The sequence below is a fragment of the Carettochelys insculpta genome, chromosome 8 (assembly GCF_033958435.1).
Source record: "Carettochelys insculpta isolate YL-2023 chromosome 8, ASM3395843v1, whole genome shotgun sequence".
Classification (NCBI taxonomy): Eukaryota; Metazoa; Chordata; order Testudines; family Carettochelyidae; genus Carettochelys; species Carettochelys insculpta.
Window position 1 is genome coordinate 16489141 of NC_134144.1, and position 22724 is coordinate 16511864.

Sequence of the window (22724 nt, forward strand, 5' to 3'; positions counted from 1 at the left end):
ACAGATACCTTATGATGTTGTTGTTGCCTGAAGAGAGAGAACCTCACGTTTTAACTGATAACAATAGTCCTATCTCTAAAACTTGTCCAATAATAATTTTTTTTAAAGTCTTTATACCACCTGTCAGGGCTGCCTCTCCACTCTGCCACTCCAAGTGCAGAAAGCGGAAGCCTGCCAAACCTTAAAAATACCTTGTCTGTAAAAGGCTTTGCTTAAAAACTCACCAAGGTCACAGATTCCCTGATTCCAGGGGTGAGGGGTATCTGCCACAACCCAAATTAAAAAAAAAAAACAGACCTTTTAATCCAGGAGGACACACTTGGGGATATCTCCCTGTGGGATAAGCCCCCCAGCTCTTATCCTTCCCTTAGGAGAGAGCTTAGAAACAAAGAGCTGTAATCTGATAGCTGGCCTTTCAATGTAAGGCATAAATATACACAGACTCTTCTCTGGATACAGGTATCAGATCATTTGCTAAAAGAAAAAGTGATATATTCATAGAAGAGACAATAACTGAACTATACTAGCTGCAGCACGGAGAATTACTTCCCTGGGTTTCAGCTTGGAAGTTAGAGTACAGGGGAAAGCATTAAGTCATTACCCAGGGCCACCAAAAAAAGAGTCCATACCAAATTCAAAATAACCATAATCTGATCGTGTCTGTCTACATATTTCCCTTCTACTTACATATTTATGGTTGATTATGAGATGGCCAAGATTAATTCCAGCTGCTTAGGAGTAATCATTTTCTCTGTTCTCTTCTGCAGACAGACAGACAGACAAAGATCTCTGACTGCAATTGTTCTCAATTCAAAAAAATCTTTTTTCTTCGCACTGGCTTAGCTGGCCAGCCCCTGCAGAGAGTTGTTGGTGTAAGGGTTTAATCCTGTCCCTGCATTCATTCATGACGACAACATAACACCTCTATTTGGTATGCGTAGTACTTTGAGCTGGTCCAACTAATTGAAGTTTGGTTTCAACAGATTTTACTAGGTAACACATTACTTAGTCTGGTGACATGTCAGGCTTATGCAATCTCTGTAACAAAACTGGAACACTTACTTACTTGACTTAAACCTTTGTAGTCTGAGTGGAGCACAAGTCATCTACCAACCTCCTGTACTTCTCTCTCTGTCTCCAGACAAAACTTCTAGCTGACTCCAGGAGTACCCAAGTTGTTGTCCTTAAATTTCAGTAGGTCTTCTCCATGTTTTCTGAGGTCTTCCTCTTTTGCGTTTTTCTTGTGGATTCCATGTGAGACCTTGGTGGACTATGCGGGATGATCATTTTCTGAGAGTGTAGCCTCGCCATGCCAACTTTCTTCTCTAAATTTGAACATCAAGCAGTTCTTGTCCTGCTCTGTTCCAAAGCTACCCATTTGTGACAAAATCTTGCCATTTGATGTGAAGGATGTACCTCAGACATCTGTTTATGAATGTCTGTAGCTTGTGATTTGAATACTTCAGTATTGCCAAATTCTTTGTTCTGTTTATATCAGATCAGATGATGAGATTAAATGTTCAGACAAAATTATGACTGTTGAAAGTTTGCTGTACCTAATCAAAACAATTAAAAACCCACATAAAATAATCCATGGACTTCTAATGTACTTTGAAGGTAAGAGAAAAAGACTTGCATTTTGGAAGGTCGTAGCTGACCAGCATTCACAGTAGCCTGAATTTTATAACTTTGTCCTCGAAGGTTAACTTTAATTCTGCTTTCTAACATTTCCTTTGGCTCTCTTTTTTGTGGCAGTATGATAGTATTGGATTTCATGATCAGATACTGCCTCTTCCACAGATTTATTCAGGGGACAGGATGAGTGTCAACTCAAGGAATTAACTGGATCCAAAACATGAATGTACCAAAGCTTTCTGGAGAAACTGTTCTTAAGAATTTAACATGTGAAGAACAGGGTATCTTTTTTTCTACCTATGCTCTCTGAAGAGGTTGAACTGCTTTTGCTTAAACTAAAATAATATAAATACAATAAAAATTATTTCGAAGTGGAAATCCAGCTTTGACAGTTGGCACAGTTGTAAACCCATTGATAAGGGTGCTGGAGCATCTGTCTTCTGATGCGGACACGAAACATCTTCTACCCAAATGCAGGGAGCTGTCTGTAAGAGAGGCACTAACCATGCTATTACTGTCAAGTTCAGGTTACTGCATTCTGCTTTATCAATTTGCTATGCTGTTTTGACAGGCTATGGCATCCTTACTTCCTGCTACTGTTCAGACCTCATCAAGACTCCCTCGGACTTCAGCAGAAACTATTAAGTGAACATCAAGCTGTTTCTTCCCCCATTCCCTTTGTCCCATGCTCTGGGGTTTACTGTAGCAGGATGGTATGTTGTCCATAGTGTAGTAGGGGTTAGGATGGAAAAGAACTATAGCAGTGTAAGTATTACTCTGTGCTTAGACTGTGCCTTCTAGCTATGTCTCAATCCTAAACACTTCAAGATAAGTGCTTATCATGCATTTGTTTAACAGAAATAATAGGCTTCATACACAACGGATTAAAATGAGAAAGTGCATATACTGTAGAAATTAGAACATATTTAATGGCTATTTAAATACAAAGTAGATTAGGTAACTGTACACAGTATTTACATACACAGCACTCTAGTGGCCTGTATCCTTGTCCATTAATCTCTAAAACAATTCCTGCTAATGGAAACTGGATGGTAACATTTGTAGTTGTTTCTGCCAACAGGGGGCTATACTTTGTGGCATCTCGTTCCAGAGGAAGGGCAGTGTAGTTTTTTTTTTTTTTTGGGTCATTAACAATTAGCTACTCAGATTAACTAGATATGTGCAGTGTGAGCTAAGGGAGCCAGTACCATGCTAGGTTGGTTTTAGACTATGCTTCCACACTGCTGCTAGTTAAATTAGATTATGCTACTGAAATGGACTTGAGAGGCTCAAGAGGGAGAACAGGGCTGTAGAACAGACTCATTTTAACCCCTCCACACCAGTGATGCCTGCAGAAACTCAGTTCTCCTTGAGGAGGTTAAAATAAGAACAGAGGAGCAAACGGTATTGAAGATGTCTGCTGCTTAGGAATTTCAACTTCAGGATTTAAGGCCTAAGCCAAGGTAGTTAATGATAGCTATTAACGTCAATGGGTGTCCAGTCTGGGGCTTTATCACTAAGGTGTTGACCTGGTTTTCATTGATGTCTATGGCAAAACACCCACTAACAGCATGATAAGCAGGACCAGGCCCTAAAATCATGGGCCAGCCTCTCACACCCACCTGGAGCCCCTTCTAACAAGACAGGACTCTTGCACCATCCCCAGAGCACTTGCCTCTGATGATTGTATATGCCCATGACTCCTTACACTGCTATTAATGGTAGCTGTTGCCATCAGCTAAAAAGCATGCCTCACTGTACTGGTCAGACAATCATCAGTATCCATCAGTGGCCAACAATCCTGTTTCAGTAAGTTTACCACAGGCAGAACCAGTGCACAGCAAGCTCAGCCCTCAGTAATAGTGTTTGCTTACTTTGCTCGACTCATTTGAACACAGTGCCCTCCTCTGAGCTGCTAAAGCACAAATGAGAGATGTGACTGGAGCCAAAGATCCAACACATAATTGGACTTGTCCAGGAAGCTTCAGCAATAGGAATAATTGCTTTGCTATAAAATGCAATAAAATATTTGTTAATCTCAGTTCTGTGATGAAATATTTAAGCAAACTAATCACACTCAAGAACTATGTTAGAATGGAGGAAATACACCTCACACAATGATACATTGTAATAAATGGCAGACAGGTGTGATTTAATAGCTAAGCTGCATGAGACAGGACCCAAAAACCTGTCTGCCCTGGTCTCCCATCAGCCAGCCCAGTCAATGTTCATTTTATTTGAAGAGTCTACTGCATAGATACACCACAGATCCAGTTCATAGAGGCCTTCAGCTTATATTCACTCAACAGTCTTCTGAATTAGCAGATACTGCTACATCAAGATAGAGGGGATCCCCATTATAAATTGCCACAATATTCATCATTTTGCATGTACACCATCAATTAATTTAAGAAAACTAAATTCATTTTACATTGCACAGATCTGCACTTATGTCATTTTTCAAGGGACGAAAAGTGAGCAATGTAGAGGGTGAGTTTTGTGGTGGCTGGGCAGCAGATGATCTAGAGCAGGGGGGGGTGAGCAAACTGTTTACACTATGGCCCTCCTTTTCATTCCTGCAATTAGTAGGGGCCCCCAGATGGCCCTGGAGATGAACAGTGGTCGCCTGAGGTGATGCACTGTGCTCCCTTGGTGGTGTGTGGGGGGGATGGCAGAGAGCCAGCAGGGGAGACTGGAAAATGTCAGGGTGGGCGGGGGGGGGGGGGGGGGGGGAAGGAGCAATTCCTCTGGTGGACCATAGATTACCTGAGTGCGGCCAGGTGGCAGAGAAGGCAGCTGCACTACCCAGCAAAGGTAGCTGGAGGACTCACGGGCAGGTTGCATGCTGGGCTTGTCCATGGATGGAGCAGAAGTGGGGTCAGGTGCTGGGCTGAAAGGAGGTGGTGGCATATGTGACTTCCCAGCCAGCAGGGGGAATGTCCCATTGTGAGTGAGACTGGCTGGGGCATGTGCCTCACCTGCAGAGCCAGCTTTTTCCCCATTAATGACACTGGGGCTGCAGGAAGTGGGACTTTTGCCTTGCCCCCTCGTAATAATAAAATTTGCGCGCGCACACACACACACACACACGCACACCCACCCCGGGGCGGGGGGGGTGTCATGCCCTCCACTTTGTGCATCCCTGCTGTAGTGTGCTGTGATGTCACACCACAATCCTTTGCATCATTGTCCTTACTGTCTATAAGTTTTGAAGCGAATGCATTGCGAGTGCACGTACTTTATCCTAATATAGCTGTGTAATTCTTTAACCATCACTGGGAAATCAAGTGTTGGTGCAAAGTTAAGTGCTATTCAAAAGAGGCAACATGTTTGTGTGAGTCTTGCTATGAAAACAGATGTGATAAAACACATTAGAAATGGTAAAATGGCTGCCGACATTGCTTGCCACCTTTGCCTATCTCCAACAACGGTTCTTTACCATTGCCAAGAGTGCTGATGATACAATGGAAAAAAACTAAGCAGATGATGCAGCATTCTGCTGTAAAGATCGCTTGGCAAAGCAGTAAGGAGATGGACACAATGCTGGCTATGTGGTTGGATGACTTGCAGATGCAGAATGTCAATAAGTTTCCCTGCCATTCACGAGAAGGCCGAGAGGTTATTTGAGTTCCTGAAGGATAAAGAGAAGTAGGAGAAGGGAGGCACTTCCAAAGAAGAAACATTTAATGCTAGCTGTGACTGGTTTCACCATTTCCAGTCATGCTATGGGTTCAAGAACATTAGAATGCCAGGTCAAGCAGCAAGTGCCAACACGGAGCAAGCTGTAGCGTACGAGACAGCGTTGAGCAAGCTCGTTCAGAAGAAGGTGACAATCCACGACAAGTCTTTAATGTGGATGAGATGGAACTTTATTGGAACCGAATGCTGAAACAAACCTACATGTCTGTTAATGAAAAAAGTGCACTGGGCTTCAAAAGACCACCTGAAACTCTTTCAATGGCAAGGGCAATAAGCAAATTAAACCACTGCTCATTTATCAGCGTGAGAACCCTTGTGCCATGAAAATTTGTGTCACGTCTTGTCTACCCATTGTATGGCAATCTCAGTGAAAGTCTTTGGCTAACAAAGCAAGTATTCTGTGACTGGCTTGTGGATTATTTTGTTCCAGAAATGAAAAAAAAAACCATTGTGACGAGCAAAATCTAACATTCAAAAGTCATCTTCTTGTAGACAGTACTGCTGCATATGACTTAGCTGAAGAATTGTTATGCCCCAGAATTAAATTTGAGTTCTTACTACCATGCAATATGTTGCTGATCCAACCAATGGATCAAGGTGCGTTCGCTATCTTTAAAACCTATTATCTATGTAGGACATTCAGGAAATTCATCAAAGATACAGGTGGCGATGGGGGAAAAAAAACAACTGTGCAGGAATTCTGGAAAACTTTTAACATAATGGATGCAGTGATGCACACTGGTGCAGCATGGGATGAAATAAGTGTTCAGTGGCAGAACAGTGTGTTTGGGTCGGGGGGAGTCTACCCTGCAGCAGTGAGCAGTGAATGACTTTGGTTTCAATGAGCCCACAATTCAAAAGGAGTTGGTAATGCTATCAAAGATGGTTTTTGACAATGCCAATGAAGAGGATTTGACTGAAATGCCTGCTTCTCATTCAGAACCTCTAAGCTATGGTTTCCCAAACTGGGGGCATTCCCCACTTGGGGGGGAGGGGGCGCAAGGCAACCCCCCCCATTATTCCCCCCACCCATTGCTTCTGGCTCTTGGGCTCTGCCATTTTACATGGATGACCTGGCGCAGCTGCTATAAAAAGCAGGCAGCTGGCAAAGACCCCTGTGCTAAGATGAGTGAGTGTGGGTTGTGGGGGGAGGAAGATGGAGTTAAATGGGGGGGCGGGGGGGGCCTGGGTCAGGTAAGGAGGATGGGAATGGAGTAACAGGGGGTTGGTGGTACCTGGCTTGGTGGGAAGAGAGGGGCTCGTGGGCAGCTTGTGGGTCTCAGGCAGTCGGAGGGCTTGCAGGACTCATGGGGCTTGGGCGGCTAGCCCCACAATTGCAGGGCTTGGTTGGCTCAGGCTGGTGGGTGGGTGGCTGGTCCCAGCAGCGTGAGCCTTGGGTGGGCAAGTGGGCGGTTGGCCCCAGCAAAGTGGGGCTCAGACTGGCAGGTGGCCTGGTGGCTGGCCCTGGCAGTGCAGCTCTGAAGCAGGTGGGTGGCTGGCGTGGGCAGCTCTGGCAGCTGGGAGGGGGCTCAGGCAGCTGGCCAACTGGGGCTGCACCAGGCTCCCCCAAGGGGCCAAGAAAAACTATTTGTGCTTATTCTTAATTTTAAGTAACATTTTTATAATAAAGTTTTTGTGTTTATTTTAAATTACAAATTGAATTTTTTGTTAAAATGGAGTTGGATGATGGTAAAGATGAGGTGAGGGGGCATGAGGGTTTCTCAAATGTCAAAAGGGGGGGCATGATGCCGTAAAGCTTGGGAACCACTGCTCTAAGCAATGAAGATGTGGAAGAGCTAAATAGGCAAACATTTGAAGAGGAAAGCCAGGATGAAGATGAACAAGAAACAATGAAGAAAGAAGATAGAGGACTTGTACAAGGAAGTCTGTTTTGCCATACTTTTAACCTTGCTGATGAAATCATCAATACAGTCAAGACTCGTGATCGTCTTACTGATGGCTCTTCCAAGGTTGCACATCTCCCAAATGACAGCTTGTCATGCTATCGAGAGATTTTGGAGGCAACAATTCATGGTGGCTAGCAGACAACACTAGAGTCTTTCTTTAGGAAAGCAAAGAGGCCTGAACAAGTCACCTTCAGGCTTACAAGACAAAGAAGAAGGTGGACCACCAGTTGTTGCACAGCCTTTAGGCATGGAGGAGGATGAAGAAATAGATGTCTTGGATGACAAGGAGATGGCAGTGTATGACTCCCCTGTCCTATCTCCCTTCTCCTCTGCCTAGTTCTCACCAAGGAGGGATACTGTTTCCAACATCAAGCACATCAAATCCATTTACAAGGTAAGAACAATATCTATTTCTATTTATTATTTTTGTGTGTTATAGGTATATGTATATACATGTGTGTGAACGGTGTATGTTGCAAATGTATTTTACACTAATTACATTATTACTTATGGATATTAATTCCCCTTTATAGCTTGTTTCACTGTAAGTTGCATTATTTAGGAACCTATTTTGGATGCATAACGAGGACCTTCTGTACTTCAACCTTAGGTCTCATCTTCCAGCATGTAAAAGTCTGGTCTGAGCTATGGTGTTCACAGGTGCGGAGTGGTATGGCAGTCTGGAATCTTCTGGGTTAGATGACATCACTTCCTGTCTAGAGTACATTGGTACTTCCTGGAGATGAGTTTGAGCTGCTGTTTTGTCTCCCAGCGATTCAGGGAGGCTTGGTTAGGGAGCTTCACAGTCTTTTCCTTCTCCATCTGTTAAAGGACAGGATACTGTAAGGAAATTGATCGATCCCCTCTCATTCCCTATGCACAACAGCAAACTTGGTTGCAGCAGCTTGAGATACCTCTTTAGAGACAAATCTGAGAATTGCCTCAGCTTTAATAAAGGCTCTGAAATCGCCAAATAAAATAAGGTAAGGAGAGTTGGTTTTGTAGAATTGTTTGAATACATGTCATGGGGAGAATGACAGCAGTTGTGGACAAAAGCAAGAGGGGGGCACAACAGACACTGGTCTCCAATATTTTTGGAGCCGGGGAGGAGTCAGGAGCTTACTCAGACCTGAAATATAACTGAAGAGGAATTGGAAATTGATAATGGAAAGAAAACGGTTACTCACTGTTGTTCTTCGAGATTTGATGCTTGTATCTATTAAAGTTAGGTGTGTGGGCACTGCGTGTGCAACTGTTTAACCCTACGTCCTACCCATTGGGTTAGCTGGGGAGCCCCCAGGAGTGGTGCCAGTGTGGAGCCCTATATATGATCCTACTGACCCAACCGCCCTCAGTTCCTTCTTTCTGGCTACTCTGACAGAAGGGAAGACAGGTGGATTTTGAATAGATACGAGCAACAGATCTCAAAGAACAACAGTTACAGTTGTGAGTAACCATTTTTTTTCCCTTCAAGTGCTTGCTCATATCTGTTCAAACTGTGATTTACAAGCCAAACCCAAGAGGAGGGGTCCAAGTCAATGTTTGGCTGACTTAAAGACAGTGGTCCCGAAGGCTGCATCCTGTCTGAACTGTTGCCCAACAACACAGTGCAATGTGAAAGTGTGTATAGAGGATCATATCACAGCTTGACAGATTTCCTGGAGAGGAACTTGAGCCTGGAAGGCAGTGAAGGAGGCTGTGCTCACATAGAATGAGCTATAACAGGTAGCGGGGTAACATGAGTGAGGTTGTAGCACTTTTGTATTCAGGATGTGATCCAGGAAGAGATGTGCTGTGATGAAAATGGAAGCCTTTTCATGTGATCAATAATAGCTACAAAGAACTACAAGCTCTTGTGCACTTGCTTGGTCCTTTCAATGTAGAAGGCAAGCAGCCACCTCGCAGCAAGAGAGTGGAGTTGCTGCTCCTGCAAGGAGCTATGACATTTAGGATGGAAAACGGGAAGGCAAATGTCAGTATGAAAGCCAGGAAGGAAAGCTGGGTGAGGGCAGACTTGAACCTTAACCTTATCGAACACTGCACATGGTGGCTCTGACATGAAGGTCCAGAGCTCAGATACCCTTTTGGCAGAGAAGATAGCCACCAGGAAGATCACTTTCCAGGAGAGGCAGAGAAGGGAGCCTGTGGCCAAAGCTTTCAAAGGGGCAGGGTGGGGGGGAGAAGAAGGGGCATAAGCAACCGGAGTACCAGGTTTAGGGTCCAGATTGGAATTGGCTGGTGGGCCAGCAAGTCCATGCCCTTGAGAAAGCACCCCACCATGAGGTTAGTGAAAACAGAACAGCTGCCCTCCCCTGGCTGGAAGGCTGAGATGATCACCAGGGTGGACCATAAGGGAAGAAGTGAGACCCTGTTGCTTCAGGGAAATGAGGTGGTTCAGCACCTGAGGGACAGAGGTTGACACAGGTGAGAGTTTGTGCTGATGACACCAGCAGGAAAAGCATGTATATACATGCTTCCATGTGGCCCAGCAGGTGGAGGCACATCTTGACCAGGGTGAGTGGGAACTCGGACAGTGAGTGTAGAAGCTGGCCAAGAGCCTGTAAGTGATGAACAGAAAGGAAAGCCCTTGCCTTGGTGGTGCCAAGGACAGCCCCGATGAATTTGGTGTGCTGAGTTGGGATCAGTGAAGACTTCTGGCTTGAGCATCAGCCCCAGCTTGTCCCATGTTTTTTTTTTCTGTTGAAAGCCACCTGGGCCTCCACCTGACTGAACAAATAACCTGGTCAGGCCGTGCCTCTGCCTGCTGGGCCTCATGCTGGCATGCACATACATTTACCAAGCTATGCCTTCGTCCCCTCCAGGTTTGACTGGCATCAGTGTATCATCCAAGCTGGGGCAGTATGTTCATGGTCGTCACGATGTGGCGGCGTGTCTCCAACACTCTTCGCTTACTGGTCAGTGTCCCTTTTTACGCAATCCCACCCCCACCACCTAACACATCTCTGATAACAGAGGTGTCTGCTTTGGGCTGGGGCCCCATCTGGGGCAACTCACCACTCAGCTAATGTGGTCTGTAGAGAAGTTCTTTCTCCACATTAGTGTGCAGGAGCTTCCAGTTATTTGCCTTGCTTGTGGTCTAGCCTTCACCTCCATTGTCGCAGTCCTAACACACAATGCCACAGCCCTGTACTGCATCAAACAGTGGGGGACACACACTCCTTCCCACTCTGCTCATAAGCTTTGGGCTTATGGGAACCGTGCTTAGCCCACTTTATCCAACTAGAGGCATCTTTCCTCCCAGGGGCCAGAACCAGTTGGCAGACTGCCTCAGTTAGGAGTAAACCTGAACACTGTTGCATCAAAGGAAGGCTGCCACCATTGCCATACATTTGATAAACACTCTGGGGGCTGGGGTGAGCCCAAATGGAAGGGCCACAAACTGAAGGTGCAGGTGGCCAACGCTAAAAGGGAGGTAGTGCCAATAGGAAGGCTGGATTGCGATATGGAAATATCCATCCTTTAAATCAAAGAGGTGTACCAGTCCCCCAGATTCAGGAAGGGAATGATGGTGCCTAGTGAAACCATATGGGAAGCAAACTTGTTGAGTTCCCTGAGATCCAGGATAGGCCAAAGGTCCCCTTTTGCCTTTGGGAATAAGAAACAACAGGAGTAGAACCCTCACTCGCTGTATTGAGAATGGACCTCTTCCACTTCCCATAGGTCCAGGAGCGATTTGATCTCCTGGAGGAGGAGCTGCTCATGAGGGGTTCCTGAAGATGGATGGGCACATGGGATGGAAAGGCAGAGAAGAACAGAAGGGAATGGAGTTGCCCAGTGCAACCGTTTGGAAGATCCATATGTCCAGCATGATGGCAAACCAGGACAGGAAGAATGGGCAGCACCTGTCGAGGAACAGGAGGGAAGAATCCAGCACCACTCATACTTCAGTCTTGCGTATACCATTAAAACAAGTGATTATTCCCAGAGGAAGGCGTGGACTAGCCCTGGTTAGCCCCAGATTTCGGACAGGAGGGCTTGTAGCAGAGATAGCTTGGCTTCCAGTAGTAGAAGTCAGGGTGCCTGTGAAGTTGGAAGGGCCTTGACCTGGAGCTCCTACTGCGTAGCTGGTGTGTACATGCCCGATGACTTCATGGAATTCCTGGAGTCCTTCATGCTGTGAGGGTGGGAATTTGTCTGCGAGATGTTTGACCCTCAGGACAAGGACGATGGGAGGAAGTGCCCAACCTAGAGCAGTGCTGGGAAGGGTGCTGTCCTGAAGAAACATGGTGCTGAGCATTGGTGCAGTGGGCAGAGCATATGAAAAAGCCAGAGTTGGAGCTGCCTACCATGGAGAACCTTGAATGCAAGTCGCTGAGTGTGGATTGGGGTGGAGATTGGTGCAACAAATGCAAACAGTTTTGTGAGTCAGACTGACGAAGTCATGACCAGCTAAGCTGGGATCCCCAAGTGGTGCCAGGACTCCAAACAGCCAGGCAATCGCGCCAAAATGGGTGAACCCATTAATGAAGGCTTGCTTCTGCAGGCATGTTGAGGGACACAGACTTCAGTCTTGAGCATGAGCTTTCGTGAGCACAGCATCTGATGAAGTGAGTCTGTGCTCACGAAAGCTCATGCTCAAAACTCTTCTGTTAGTCTATAAGGTGCCACAGGACCCTTCGTTGCTGTTACAGATCCAGACTAACACGGCTACCCCTCCGATACTGGACTTCAGCCTGTGTTGGGGAGTGCAACGTCTTGATAAGGCCTGGCACCACCTGGTATGTGTCCAGCGTGGATAGAGGGCCAAATGCCACTGTTTCTCTTCTTGGTGAATGTGACTCAGTGCATACGATGCTGAGGCATCAGAGTTCCGGGCCCTGGAGGATTCAGGTGTCACCTGTGTTGAGAACATCAAAGCTGATAGAGCCAGTGCTGACAACTTGGATGTCTTTGAGGCCCATGCCGGAGAGTGGGAATGGTGATATGCAGGAGGCTTTGGGGACCACTGGTGCCAGGATGAGTCCTTCTTTGGAGGCAGGCCCAGTTTAGAAGATGGCACACTGTGCACTGAAGAACCAAATGCAGGCTCTTGCCACTGAGGTTGAAATGCCAACTCCACGAAGAGCTGACGGGGAGGGAAATCATGCTACTTGTGAGTCCAGGGCATAAAAGCCTTGCAAATTTGACACTTACCAACCTGATGAGTTTCCTCCAAACAACAAAGGCAGGAGTCATGGGGGTCACTTGTTGGCATAGACTTCAAGCAGGAGCTGCACTGCTTGAAGCCCTGAGACTTCATGCCCTAATCCCCAGTGGGGCCTGTGGAGAGAAGGGAGACCCTTCTCCTTCCACTGACTGTTTAATACTAACTAGAGAACAATGGTGTTTGTAAATAGTTGTAAATAGTTATTTAGTGAGTAAAGAGCTAGGGAGACATGGCATAGTAACAAATACTCAGCCACAATTCCAACAACCTGCATAAGCGATGAGAAGGAACTGAGCTGTCAGGTCAACAGGGTCGTAACTAGGGCTCTGTACTCGCATGGCTCCAGAGTTGACCCAACGAAGGGCAGCTAGGGTAAGGCTTTCTGACATGCATGCAGTGCACACACATCTAACTTGAGTAGATATGAGCAAGCACTCAAAGAAGAAAGAGGATCTCTTGTTCCTCTCTTGTGCCCAATGGGCCCTAGAAGGTTAAACAAATGTCATTTGCCCATCAAATATGAACCTCTTGTGAAACATCAGCAGGAAGTGAGAACAAACTAGACTTCTAAACCTGCGTCCAGTGGGTGACTAGTATTTTCCAGCCAACAGGCTTAAAAATCCAAAATTCTGATTGTCTCCTTTAATCTGCTAAAGAAGTGAGATAGGAAAGAGGGGGAAAGCTTGGTTGGAGCTCTTCCTCTCCATTGAGGTGGGGAAGGTTTGTTGGGGGATCTTGCCTCTCTGCTCTTGCTCTGTATACAGCAGAACATCACAATGGAACAGGATTTTTTCTTACAGTGCTTCAGAGACTCTTTCCTACTCATGTTATATGCATCCAAACTGAATAACATTGGCTTTTTTCCAGTACTGGCACGCACCTCTGCAGGGGAAACACCTGTTACCCCCATCTCACTTTGCTATTACCTTGACTTTAAGTGCCAACAGTCTCTTGCCTGCAGTATCATTACCTGTCTGTACTAATAACATTGCTCCTCTGACACATACACAGGGAACTCTACCTGTTCCTCATCCTCCCATTACTTATGCTCCTATCTTGAAAGCAAAAGCAATTCTCTTAATTACCTCCTTGCCCTCGCGCCTTTTGCTGGGAATATTCTGCTCTTTGTTTTTCATTAGCTCTAGCTGCAGGTTGTCAAACTTAGATTTGAACCAGCGTTGAGCTTCCTCCAGGTTAGATGTGATCTGAGGGAGAGAGTAGTGATTAGAGGTGGAAAGAGAACTGTTGTTAGTTCCAGTTTCTGGGCTTCACACTAGACACGTGGAATTCCAGGTCCAGACTTCTTTAAATCTCCCATCTCTGTCTAAGCCTAGAGTATACTACTTGGGCATCCTGGCCTCCTTTCTGCATTGGGGAGGGCATGAAAAGGCCCACGTTGCATAGCTGTTCCCCCTTATTGGAAAACTCTGATGTGCCTCTTACTGGCACTAGCCCTAGAGAAGACAATTCTAACTAGAGAAAAAAAGCATGAAGAAAGTGGCAGGGATTGAAATAAAATGGAGGCTAAATGCATCAAGCCACAGAAGAAAGATGAGATATTAGCAAGTTGTTTCACATCCCGTATTAGCAAGAATTCTTGTTAAGAACAACTTTACATGCAGATGCTACCAAGTACTGTAGAGTTTCAATTGAAAGGTCTTTTGTTGCTTACTCCATTAGCTATACTGGACGCCTCCCTTGTAAAACAACTACAGTACTATACAATTTGGAACCAAATTATTATAGTAACACTCGTGCAAGGTATAGTGTTCTGGACTGTTGCTGTGCAATAGAGCATGCTTTCAATAAGCATTTAGGTGCATAGGGGAAATCTGACTCCTTCAAAAGGGATGAAATAATGTCTTTCACAGTGCTACAACAAGCCAGTTTGCTTATTGCTTAATGGCAATGGTGGTTTAAGTGCAAGTGTTTTAAACTTATGAACACATTCAGAAGCCATTGAACCAGTTGGAAACTGACAGACAAGGAGAGAACTTCGTCTTACAGGCCCAGGAGATTATTAAAAGCTCTAACAGGAGAAGGACCTGGGATAAGACTGGCTGCACTTTACTTCCACCTCATCAAAGGCCTATTGTTAACACTTAAATGGCCACCATTGCATGTCCCCATGTCATCCCTTGTTGGAGAGAAATGGGTTAAATGCATGTGTGATTTGTATGTTTGCCATTTTGGTTAGGATTGCCATTTTGAATTGGAAAAAGGACTAGATGGCCCCTCTCTTGGTGTTCTTCTCCAGGCTTTTGGCCTCCTTTTTCCAGTTAGGTGCCAAAATGGAGGAAAAGGCAGAAACATGGAGTGCCGCATGACAGCAAATCTGTCCAGCATCTGGAATGGACACAGGCAAGTGTCTGTCACTTGTTAGTTTTTAAAGTGCTACTTGACACTTTTTTGTTCTGACAGCAGTGTGTCTCTGGATGCTGCACAAGCAGGTCATTCCAGTGAGGCACAGAGACCTCCCACAGTGAGTTAGCCTTGCAGAGAGCCAGAACCTGAAGTACTAACACCTATAAGGGACTCTCTAAACTTACCTCTGCACACACAAAACCAGATATAAGGTGGCTGCAGACTACACACAGGACTTCATGTCAAGAACAGAAGACAGAAGATTGAGAGGAGGTCATATACCTGTTCTAGAGGTTCTGGAATACAGTACCTGGTGTTTCTGTGAACTTCCATATCATCCCAGTGTCTCCGAGACATGGTATAGCCCTTCCCTACCATCTTGGTTCCTATTTTAAGGGTCTGGAATATGATGTCCATGCTAATATCTGAGCCATTTTTGTTATGGTGCAGGGAGTCCTAGTTTGTTCATTCAATAAAGATTGTGTTGGTTTATCTAACCTGCCTGCATCTCAGCTACCCTAAACACTGATGATAGATGCAGAGGGGAATAGCATACTGCAGACAGCTCATCTTCTGACCAGTAGAATCACAAATCTAACCATTCTTGGCCAGCACCCCCAGGAAATATGATGTTAGGTTTGTATCAGAGGATCTTGTTTTGCTCACCATTCCACTCACCTGTTCTGATTCGATGCTGGCTTCTTTAAGTTTCTGCTCAGTTTCCTCTTTGCATTTCTTCAAGTGTTTCACCGTATCTTCTAGGTTCTGGAGAGAGTAAAAAGAAGAGTAGCATCCAGACCTCTTTCTTTATTTTATTCTCACAGGCCATAACAAAAGCCACTTTTATATAACAGAATGAGCCAGAATCTGGACTAGGAACTTTTGGTAGAATAACATCTCCCAATTCAGCAGGTGAAATATTAAGTTTCATAAAAGTGCATGGCTTACATTGCTGGCCATCCTCCAATAAGCAGCCATAATAAGGTTATGAAGGCTGCCTTGGAATTGAAAATCAGGAGCTCCCTCCACCAGGAATAGGACCTGACAGACGTGGCCTAGTAACGTGTTCAGAAGCAATAAGCATTCAACCCCCAGGACAGGATCATTCAGCTCTGCACAGATCGTGCTGGATTTCTAAGGCGGCATTTACCTTACACTGGTCCTCTAGCTGCTGCCGCACTTTCTGCTCCACTTCTAGCTGGGTCTCCAGATGCCTGTTCCGTGTTGCCACTTCATGCTGGTTTTTGGCCAAGGTCTGCATCTCGCTCTGAAGACTTGTTAACTCAGTCATGAATTTCTGGATGTTTTTTGACTAGAGATGGGAAAAAATGAGACCTCAATTACCACATGCAGATTCTATTCTTATGGAAAGGGGAAGTTGTATAGTGGGCCCCACCTGCTCATAGTTTTTCTTCCGATACTGCTCCTTCATCAGTTCCATTTGCTTCAGGTCAGATTCAATCTCCTGGAAATAATTTTAAATAATAAGGTGGCTCTAGTGAAACTGAATCACATGACAGAGATGGGGTTTGGAGCAGCTCAATCCTTACTGTGCGACTGAGGTTCATTCAGATAGGAAGAGAGAGACAAGCACCCAGCACCAGGGGAGGGTCTACTAACTAGAAACCTTTATTTTATAAAAGGACTGAAAGGCAGCCGGAAGATGTAGGCCCCTTCCTTCTGCATGATCCGTTGGCAAAAAATATGCCTTAAGCAATTCACTGAAAAGGAAAACAAAAGGCTGCCATGAAGCGATCAGTTGAGCTAGAGTGACTTCACAGCAAAACATTTATTGTAGGAAGAAAAGAAATAAAGGCTAAGTGTTTCTCAGCTGTTACTGATGCCATCAGACTCTTACTGGTGACGCATTTTTTTCCATACCAGTCATTGTATTCTGGTCTGGCCCCAGGAAAAACGGTGTATCAATAGGGTTTTCAGAATGAAGAGTATCTGCACAAACCTTTATCTTCTCTGTGTTCTGGAGGTTGTTAGCCTTTGAGGCCAAGTAGTGTCTAATTTGAGCACCTTGGCTTTTCAGCTTCCCCTTGTGACTGTCCAGGGACTTTTCCAACTCCGTTATTTTCTGCCGCAGCTCCCTGTTAGCTCGGGACACTTCCGCAGATTTGGAAGAAGCCTCTTCAAGAGCTTTCTTCAGCTAGGAGGCATACAGAAGAGGTTACTTCATGTTTTTGCCCAAAAATGTCTGGCTAGTGTTTATCAGATATGTATTTCCTGCGACCATCACCAAGATGAGTGGCCAGTTTCCTCTTTAGAAAGTGATGAGGTAGCTGGTAAGCTTAATCCTCTAGTTATTCATAGGAACTAAGAGAAAGCACAGCTTAACCTCTGGATTTCTGAATACTACTGTGGTCAGAGGACACAGGATTATAAAAGCATCTCGCCCATGAGAGACCACTGTTATACTGCCTCTACTCCTCCATATGGCATGTTTTTATTACAGGGATTCTGTAGTATTTGGAGGCTGCTATCAAACATCATACAGCCTTCAAACTATAGCCTTTTGGTCCTTCCAGGAAACCATGTTCTCATTAATCTTTGGTTTATTCCATAGGAGCTAGAGTAGAATACAGTTAGGTTTTTCACGAAAAACAAAAAGGGGCGTAGGGAAGACATAATAAAGCCGTTGCTAGCTATGCTACACCACAAGAGCATGACTTTGTCCACTGTAAAACTCACTTTGGCCATGCCTACACTAGCCAAAAACTTCGAAATGGCCATGCAAATGGCCATTTCGAAGTTTACTAATGAAGCGCTGAAATACATATTCAGCACCTCATTAGCATGTGGGCTGCCGCGGCACTTCGAAATTGATGCGGCTCGCTGCCGTGCGGCTCGTCCAGACAGGGCTCCTTTTCGAAAGGACCTCAGCTACTTTGAAGTTCCCTTATTCTGATAGGGGCATAGCCATTTTGAATTTTTTGGCTAGTGTAGACGTAGCCTATGTTGCTACCAAGAGATACTGCAACATATAAAAGGAACAAGACCTGGCATGAATCACTTTTGTTTTCTTACTGTTGGAAAGCAGGACTTTTTTTGGGACACTGACAATGTAAGAAATCTTGGAATTCTGCTCCATTTTACCTCAGCAGATTCCCTACAACTTGTTTTCCTTATAGCCTCTCGCTCGGTCTGAAACTGTTTCTTCAGGGATTCTAAGCGTTCAGTATACAGCATTTCTTTCAGCTTGATTTCTTCAGTTAGCTGCTCCCTTTCAGGAAAGAAGGAAGCCACACACGTTACAAGAAATAAACTATACTGAGTGGATTCATAAACACAACAAGTGGAAAGACCTGGACATAAAACAAACAAAAAAAACGAGCAGGAGAAAGTGATGGTCCTAAAATATTTCCTCAGCTTGGATGAACCTCATTTTGCCACATTGTGTGTGCTGCAAAGGTGCAACTTTGAAGCAACACAGTCCAGGGAGTAAGTTCAACCTGTTTTATCCACATGGTCAACGCAATTCCTTCCTCAACAACAGCTCCAAATTGCAATACGAGATAGCCACCACAGGCATGGAGAATCTGTCGCCCCACAGTCACCATGTGGCTGCTGTAGGCTACCTGTAGAGTTCACCCAGGAGAAAGAAGCAGACTGCTTCAGCTCAAACCATTTCTCATCTCTAAGGAGAGCATGAAGGACTTTCACTAGCAAGCAGCCTGCAGCTTACAGGAGGCAGATTCCTTCTCTGCCCCCAACCTCGGCTGTCAATACAGGGGCAAGAGCCGTATTGCAAGAGCTGCCAGCCATGTCGTTCACCAAGCAGCAGCGTAGCATGCCTGCATTCTGGACTGCTCAACACACACAACCTCGAGGAAAGACTGGGCTTTTGTTGCAGCCTTCTAACACTGTAGAGGTCAATGCATCAGCAGGCAAACTGCTCATTCATGTGGCTTCACACCAGTACATCAAACCACCACACTTCTGGCTCAATAGCCACACCATGGAGATTGTTGCTGCAGCTGACACAAGTTCTACATACAGTTAAAAATGCAAAAGCAAAGTCTTCTTCAGCCACAGCACCTTGCACTTGTTCTTACCTGCTAGCTATCAGTTCCCGCTGCTCAATGTCTTTTCTGTCCAGTTCTTCCTGAGTACGTGTCAGCTTGCTCTGCAAGGCACTATTGGCCTGCAGAGCTTGTTCCAAACTCAAAACAACTTTCTTGTTATCTGCTCTAGCAACTTCCAGCGCTTTGCAAAGTGGGTCAAACTTTGGGGTAGACAGAGAGAGAGATCTAATTTACATTTACTTAAATGAAAAGAACTTCTACAAACACTTGTTCCCTCACCACCTATCCAAAAAGAACAGAAGGGATCTTTTTCCCCAGTTGGTGTCAGTGTGCTGGACTGGTACTCCAGCCACCAGCTGTCCACAACTAGTAGTCATTAAACAGAGACTAGAAACATGCCATTTGTATTTGCTAGAGAGAAGACCTCAGAATCAGTTTCAGAAGCCCAAGATGCCTAGATCCTGCTTTGCATCAAGGCTTCATAAGATAGCAAACTTCTTTGCAGGAGATGGTTCCCCAGGGTCGGCATAACCATGACTGACAGGGCTGGACCTGCCCTGTATACACTAGGGGCAAGAGTGTTTTTTTTTAATGTTAGTTAAAACAAAACGATCAAGCCTGGTGCAGACACGATTCATGGGATACCTCCCCTAAACAAAATAGTGAGATATGTATATCATAGAGTGGGAAGGGACCTTGAAAGGTCATTGAGTCCAGTCTCCTGCACTCACAGCAGGACCTACCACCATCCCAGACAGATTTTTTTTTAAATTAACCTGCCCCAGAGCATTGAAAGAATAGAGCTCACAACCATCCGTTTACAAGGCTAATGTCTAGCCACTGAGCTATCCCCTCCCCTCAAAACAAAACAGGTTAGACTAAATATTCCTGAGGTTAAAAGCAAGCAGCACTGTCCCTCTACTCCCATTAAAAAGAGAGGTAAAAAGAATGTGAAAAAAACAAAATGAAGATATTCATGAGAAGGAAATACAAATTTCAGAAGTATTTGGCCACAGTCCGTATTTGTTCCAATTTGAAGACAACTGAAAGTTTCCTTTTCTCAAAGCATCTGGATGGAGTAAATCTTCCTTTCTATGATGCCCAGAAATACCCAGTGTAAAAAGAGATTTTTGTCCCATAAATTTACTAGCAGGTACTCATCCACATTCCATCTTCCAAAAAAAGCAGCATGGTTCCGTACCACAAAACTAATCTAATCTCTCATCATTGCAAAAACTTGGTCCCTACCTGATTATTGTACTGAGTTTCTGTGACAACCAGTTTGGCCCAGCACTGTTCCAATTCTGCCTCTAACTTCTGGATTTTTTGTTGGCTCTGGGTCCTGCAAACAGAACGAGAAAATAAATAATCAAGGAACATGGTAAAGAGTAAAGCCACATATTTATTCTTTTCCTCTGTAGGGCAGAGATCTTATTATAGTTTGGTTTTCTAACTTCAAAGTATTTGATTTTGACAATGATTGAAATTAAAATTCATGTGGCTGGCAGGCTTCATTGGCTCATATCATAATTGTAATTACATGTTCTGCCACCTCCTCATTCTGAAACTTTCTTTGACAATGAACACAGTCCACAAATAAAGGCAAGTGTGTTGCAAATTCTCAAGATGTCTTTGACCGGTGAGGTTTTGGGCTGGGAGATTAAATGAGTCAAACTAGAATAAAAATCACAAAAGCTAAAGAATAAATTTTGTCCACACAGGAAATAGGGCAGTCTTTCCATGTGCTAATTGTGTTAGATAACAAGGAATGGTAACCCTCAAGAGCAGAGAGAAAAATACAGTTGATGTGCTTGTAGTGACCACTCACTGAGCAGTCTTACACAAGAAGGGGAAGAAAAGTAGCCCCTATGATCACCAGCCTTTGGACACAGGCTGATACAGTATTACAAGGTCCCACAGGGGCCTTGAACTCAGATTGCAGGAATCAGAGTCCTAAATGCTGACTGTTATACCATGGGACCAGCTTCTCCACTTACTGAGCAAGAAGGGGAAGAACCGCGCCCCCGCCCCAAACCCCATTGGTCAGAACCTAGCCCCACCCCCTCACCTGACCAGAAGGTGGGCGCAGGGGCAGGACTTACCTGTATAAAAGCTCCAGCCAGAAGCCCAGCTGGAGGAGCTAGAGGCTGGTCTTGAGCTCCCAGGCTTGGGAGGCTGACCCAGCTGTCCAAGAAACTGAAGACTGGGTCCACAGCTAGACTGCACTGAGGAGGAGCTACCAGCTAGATCAGAGGCCCCATTCTGCCCAAAGCCAGAGGGCCTTGACCAGTTGACCTGTAAGGTATGATCTGAGGGGGAGGTTTGGAAGGAGCCCAGGGATAGAAGGATCAGTGTGTTGCAGGGTGGCTCCCTGCTGACCCCAGGAGCAGACTGCTGCTGCTAACAGACCCCTGGGCTGGGGTGCTGTGGAATGGGTGGGCCTGTGTCCCCTTGCTACTCCTAATCTATAGGTGACAGTCTCCTGACCTTGCTGGTTGCAGGCACATGCCTGGGTCATCTAGCCCTGTGCCCTGCAAGGACATTATGCTGAACTGTTTGTTTGTTGCCCCACCCTGCTCGAGGGCCTGGGCCTAGTGATTCCACATTGAGTTGCTTCTTTGCCAGCCTGCCCAGAACCAGGGTGTGGACTTAGTGAGGTCTGAGCACTGTTCCAAGCTCCACTGGTGGCTGATGGTGCTGTTTGCATTTACACCACAATCTCCACTCTGATGGCTGCCTACTTAAGCAACTATTGGGATTAATAATCAGCTATTGGCTTTATAATAACAGAGGACAAACAACAAATACTTTGATATTTATTTGTCTTACTTTATGTATAGTATGTGCACCAAGAAATTTGCAGAGGTACCCCAAGGTGATATCTCAGTGAGGGAAAAATCCCATGTGTTAAACATAATAAAACAGTCTGTAGAAGGTTTTTTTGGATAGTGACTCAGTGTCCCACAATCCCCAAATATAAATCCCTGGATGTGATTGATTTCAGGAGATCTTTTTGTGCAGAAGGTGCAGTGAATTTGCACAAGAACGATTAACAGAAAAAGACAATGTACTCTGTTTCAACTGATACAGAGCTGATTGTGTGTCCATGAAGAGCAAATCAGTTGGTGTTTTACCAGTGCTATGCCTCCATTCTCCCAAAACTGCAGGAATTATAAAAACATCTGGCCCTGTGTAGTGTCCTTACTTCCCAAAAGGCAGATAATGTTCTTGAGTCTTGGGGAAAGAGCCAGTGATCAAACCATTTCTTATGTATTTTTTCACTACTTTGCAGATAGTCACAGAGAACAATTTCAAGCACAGTTACCTGTCTTTTCTGAGCCCCATGATCTCAGAATCCTTGCACCCCAGCTCAGTTTGCACTTTCTCCAGAGCTGCCTGTAGCTTGCCGTGAGAAACCAGCACATTCTCCAGCACAGCTGTCACCTTGTGGCTATCCTCCTTTTCCTCCTCTAGTTGGCGCTGCAAGTTTTCCAACTAAAATATGAGAGTGGAGGCAAAGGGTGGGGAATCAGTTAACTTCCCATACAAACAGCTTTGGTTGTACTCTTCATACAAGTCATCAGTAGGCTGCATCCTGCAGTCGCAGGAAATGTTAGTCTTGGTTTTTAAACTTTTAATTTAGGTGGAATAAGTGGGCCATAATCCTGACATTGTCTAACTTTAAGCATTTTTTAAGCAAGGTACAAGGTTCGTAGATAGAAATCAGCCTGGTTAGTATCATAACAAACACATAATTAAAAAACCTTTAGCCTTTTATAAGAGATAAGAAAGAGAGACAGTTGAAGCAGTTAAAATGTAAAGTATTAAATAAGGCTTATTTTAACAACATCCTTGTTCCCTTTTTCTTAGTTTTTGGAAGGAAAAAAAATTGATAGTTTGTTAAATGGTTTTAAAGATGGC

General features: G+C 44.9%; 1 protein-coding gene across 1 annotated transcript in view; it reads right to left on the bottom strand.

Annotated features, from left to right (window-relative positions):
- Positions 1-90: 90 nt before the first annotated feature.
- The window catches only part of CCDC150 (coiled-coil domain containing 150), a 50749-nt gene continuing 28115 nt past the window's right edge, over positions 91-22724 (bottom strand). The window contains exons 14-23 of the mRNA XM_075000609.1: positions 22129-22298; positions 20052-20145; positions 18834-19003; positions 17875-18001; positions 16733-16927; positions 16169-16237; positions 15923-16084; positions 15451-15537; positions 13494-13613; positions 91-8063 (exon numbers count right to left, since the gene is read on the bottom strand). Of these exons, the coding sequence (XP_074856710.1) occupies positions 7947-8063; positions 13494-13613; positions 15451-15537; positions 15923-16084; positions 16169-16237; positions 16733-16927; positions 17875-18001; positions 18834-19003; positions 20052-20145; positions 22129-22298 (1311 nt within the window). The 3' untranslated portion in view covers positions 91-7946. The remainder of the gene's footprint in view (positions 8064-13493; positions 13614-15450; positions 15538-15922; positions 16085-16168; positions 16238-16732; positions 16928-17874; positions 18002-18833; positions 19004-20051; positions 20146-22128; positions 22299-22724) is intronic.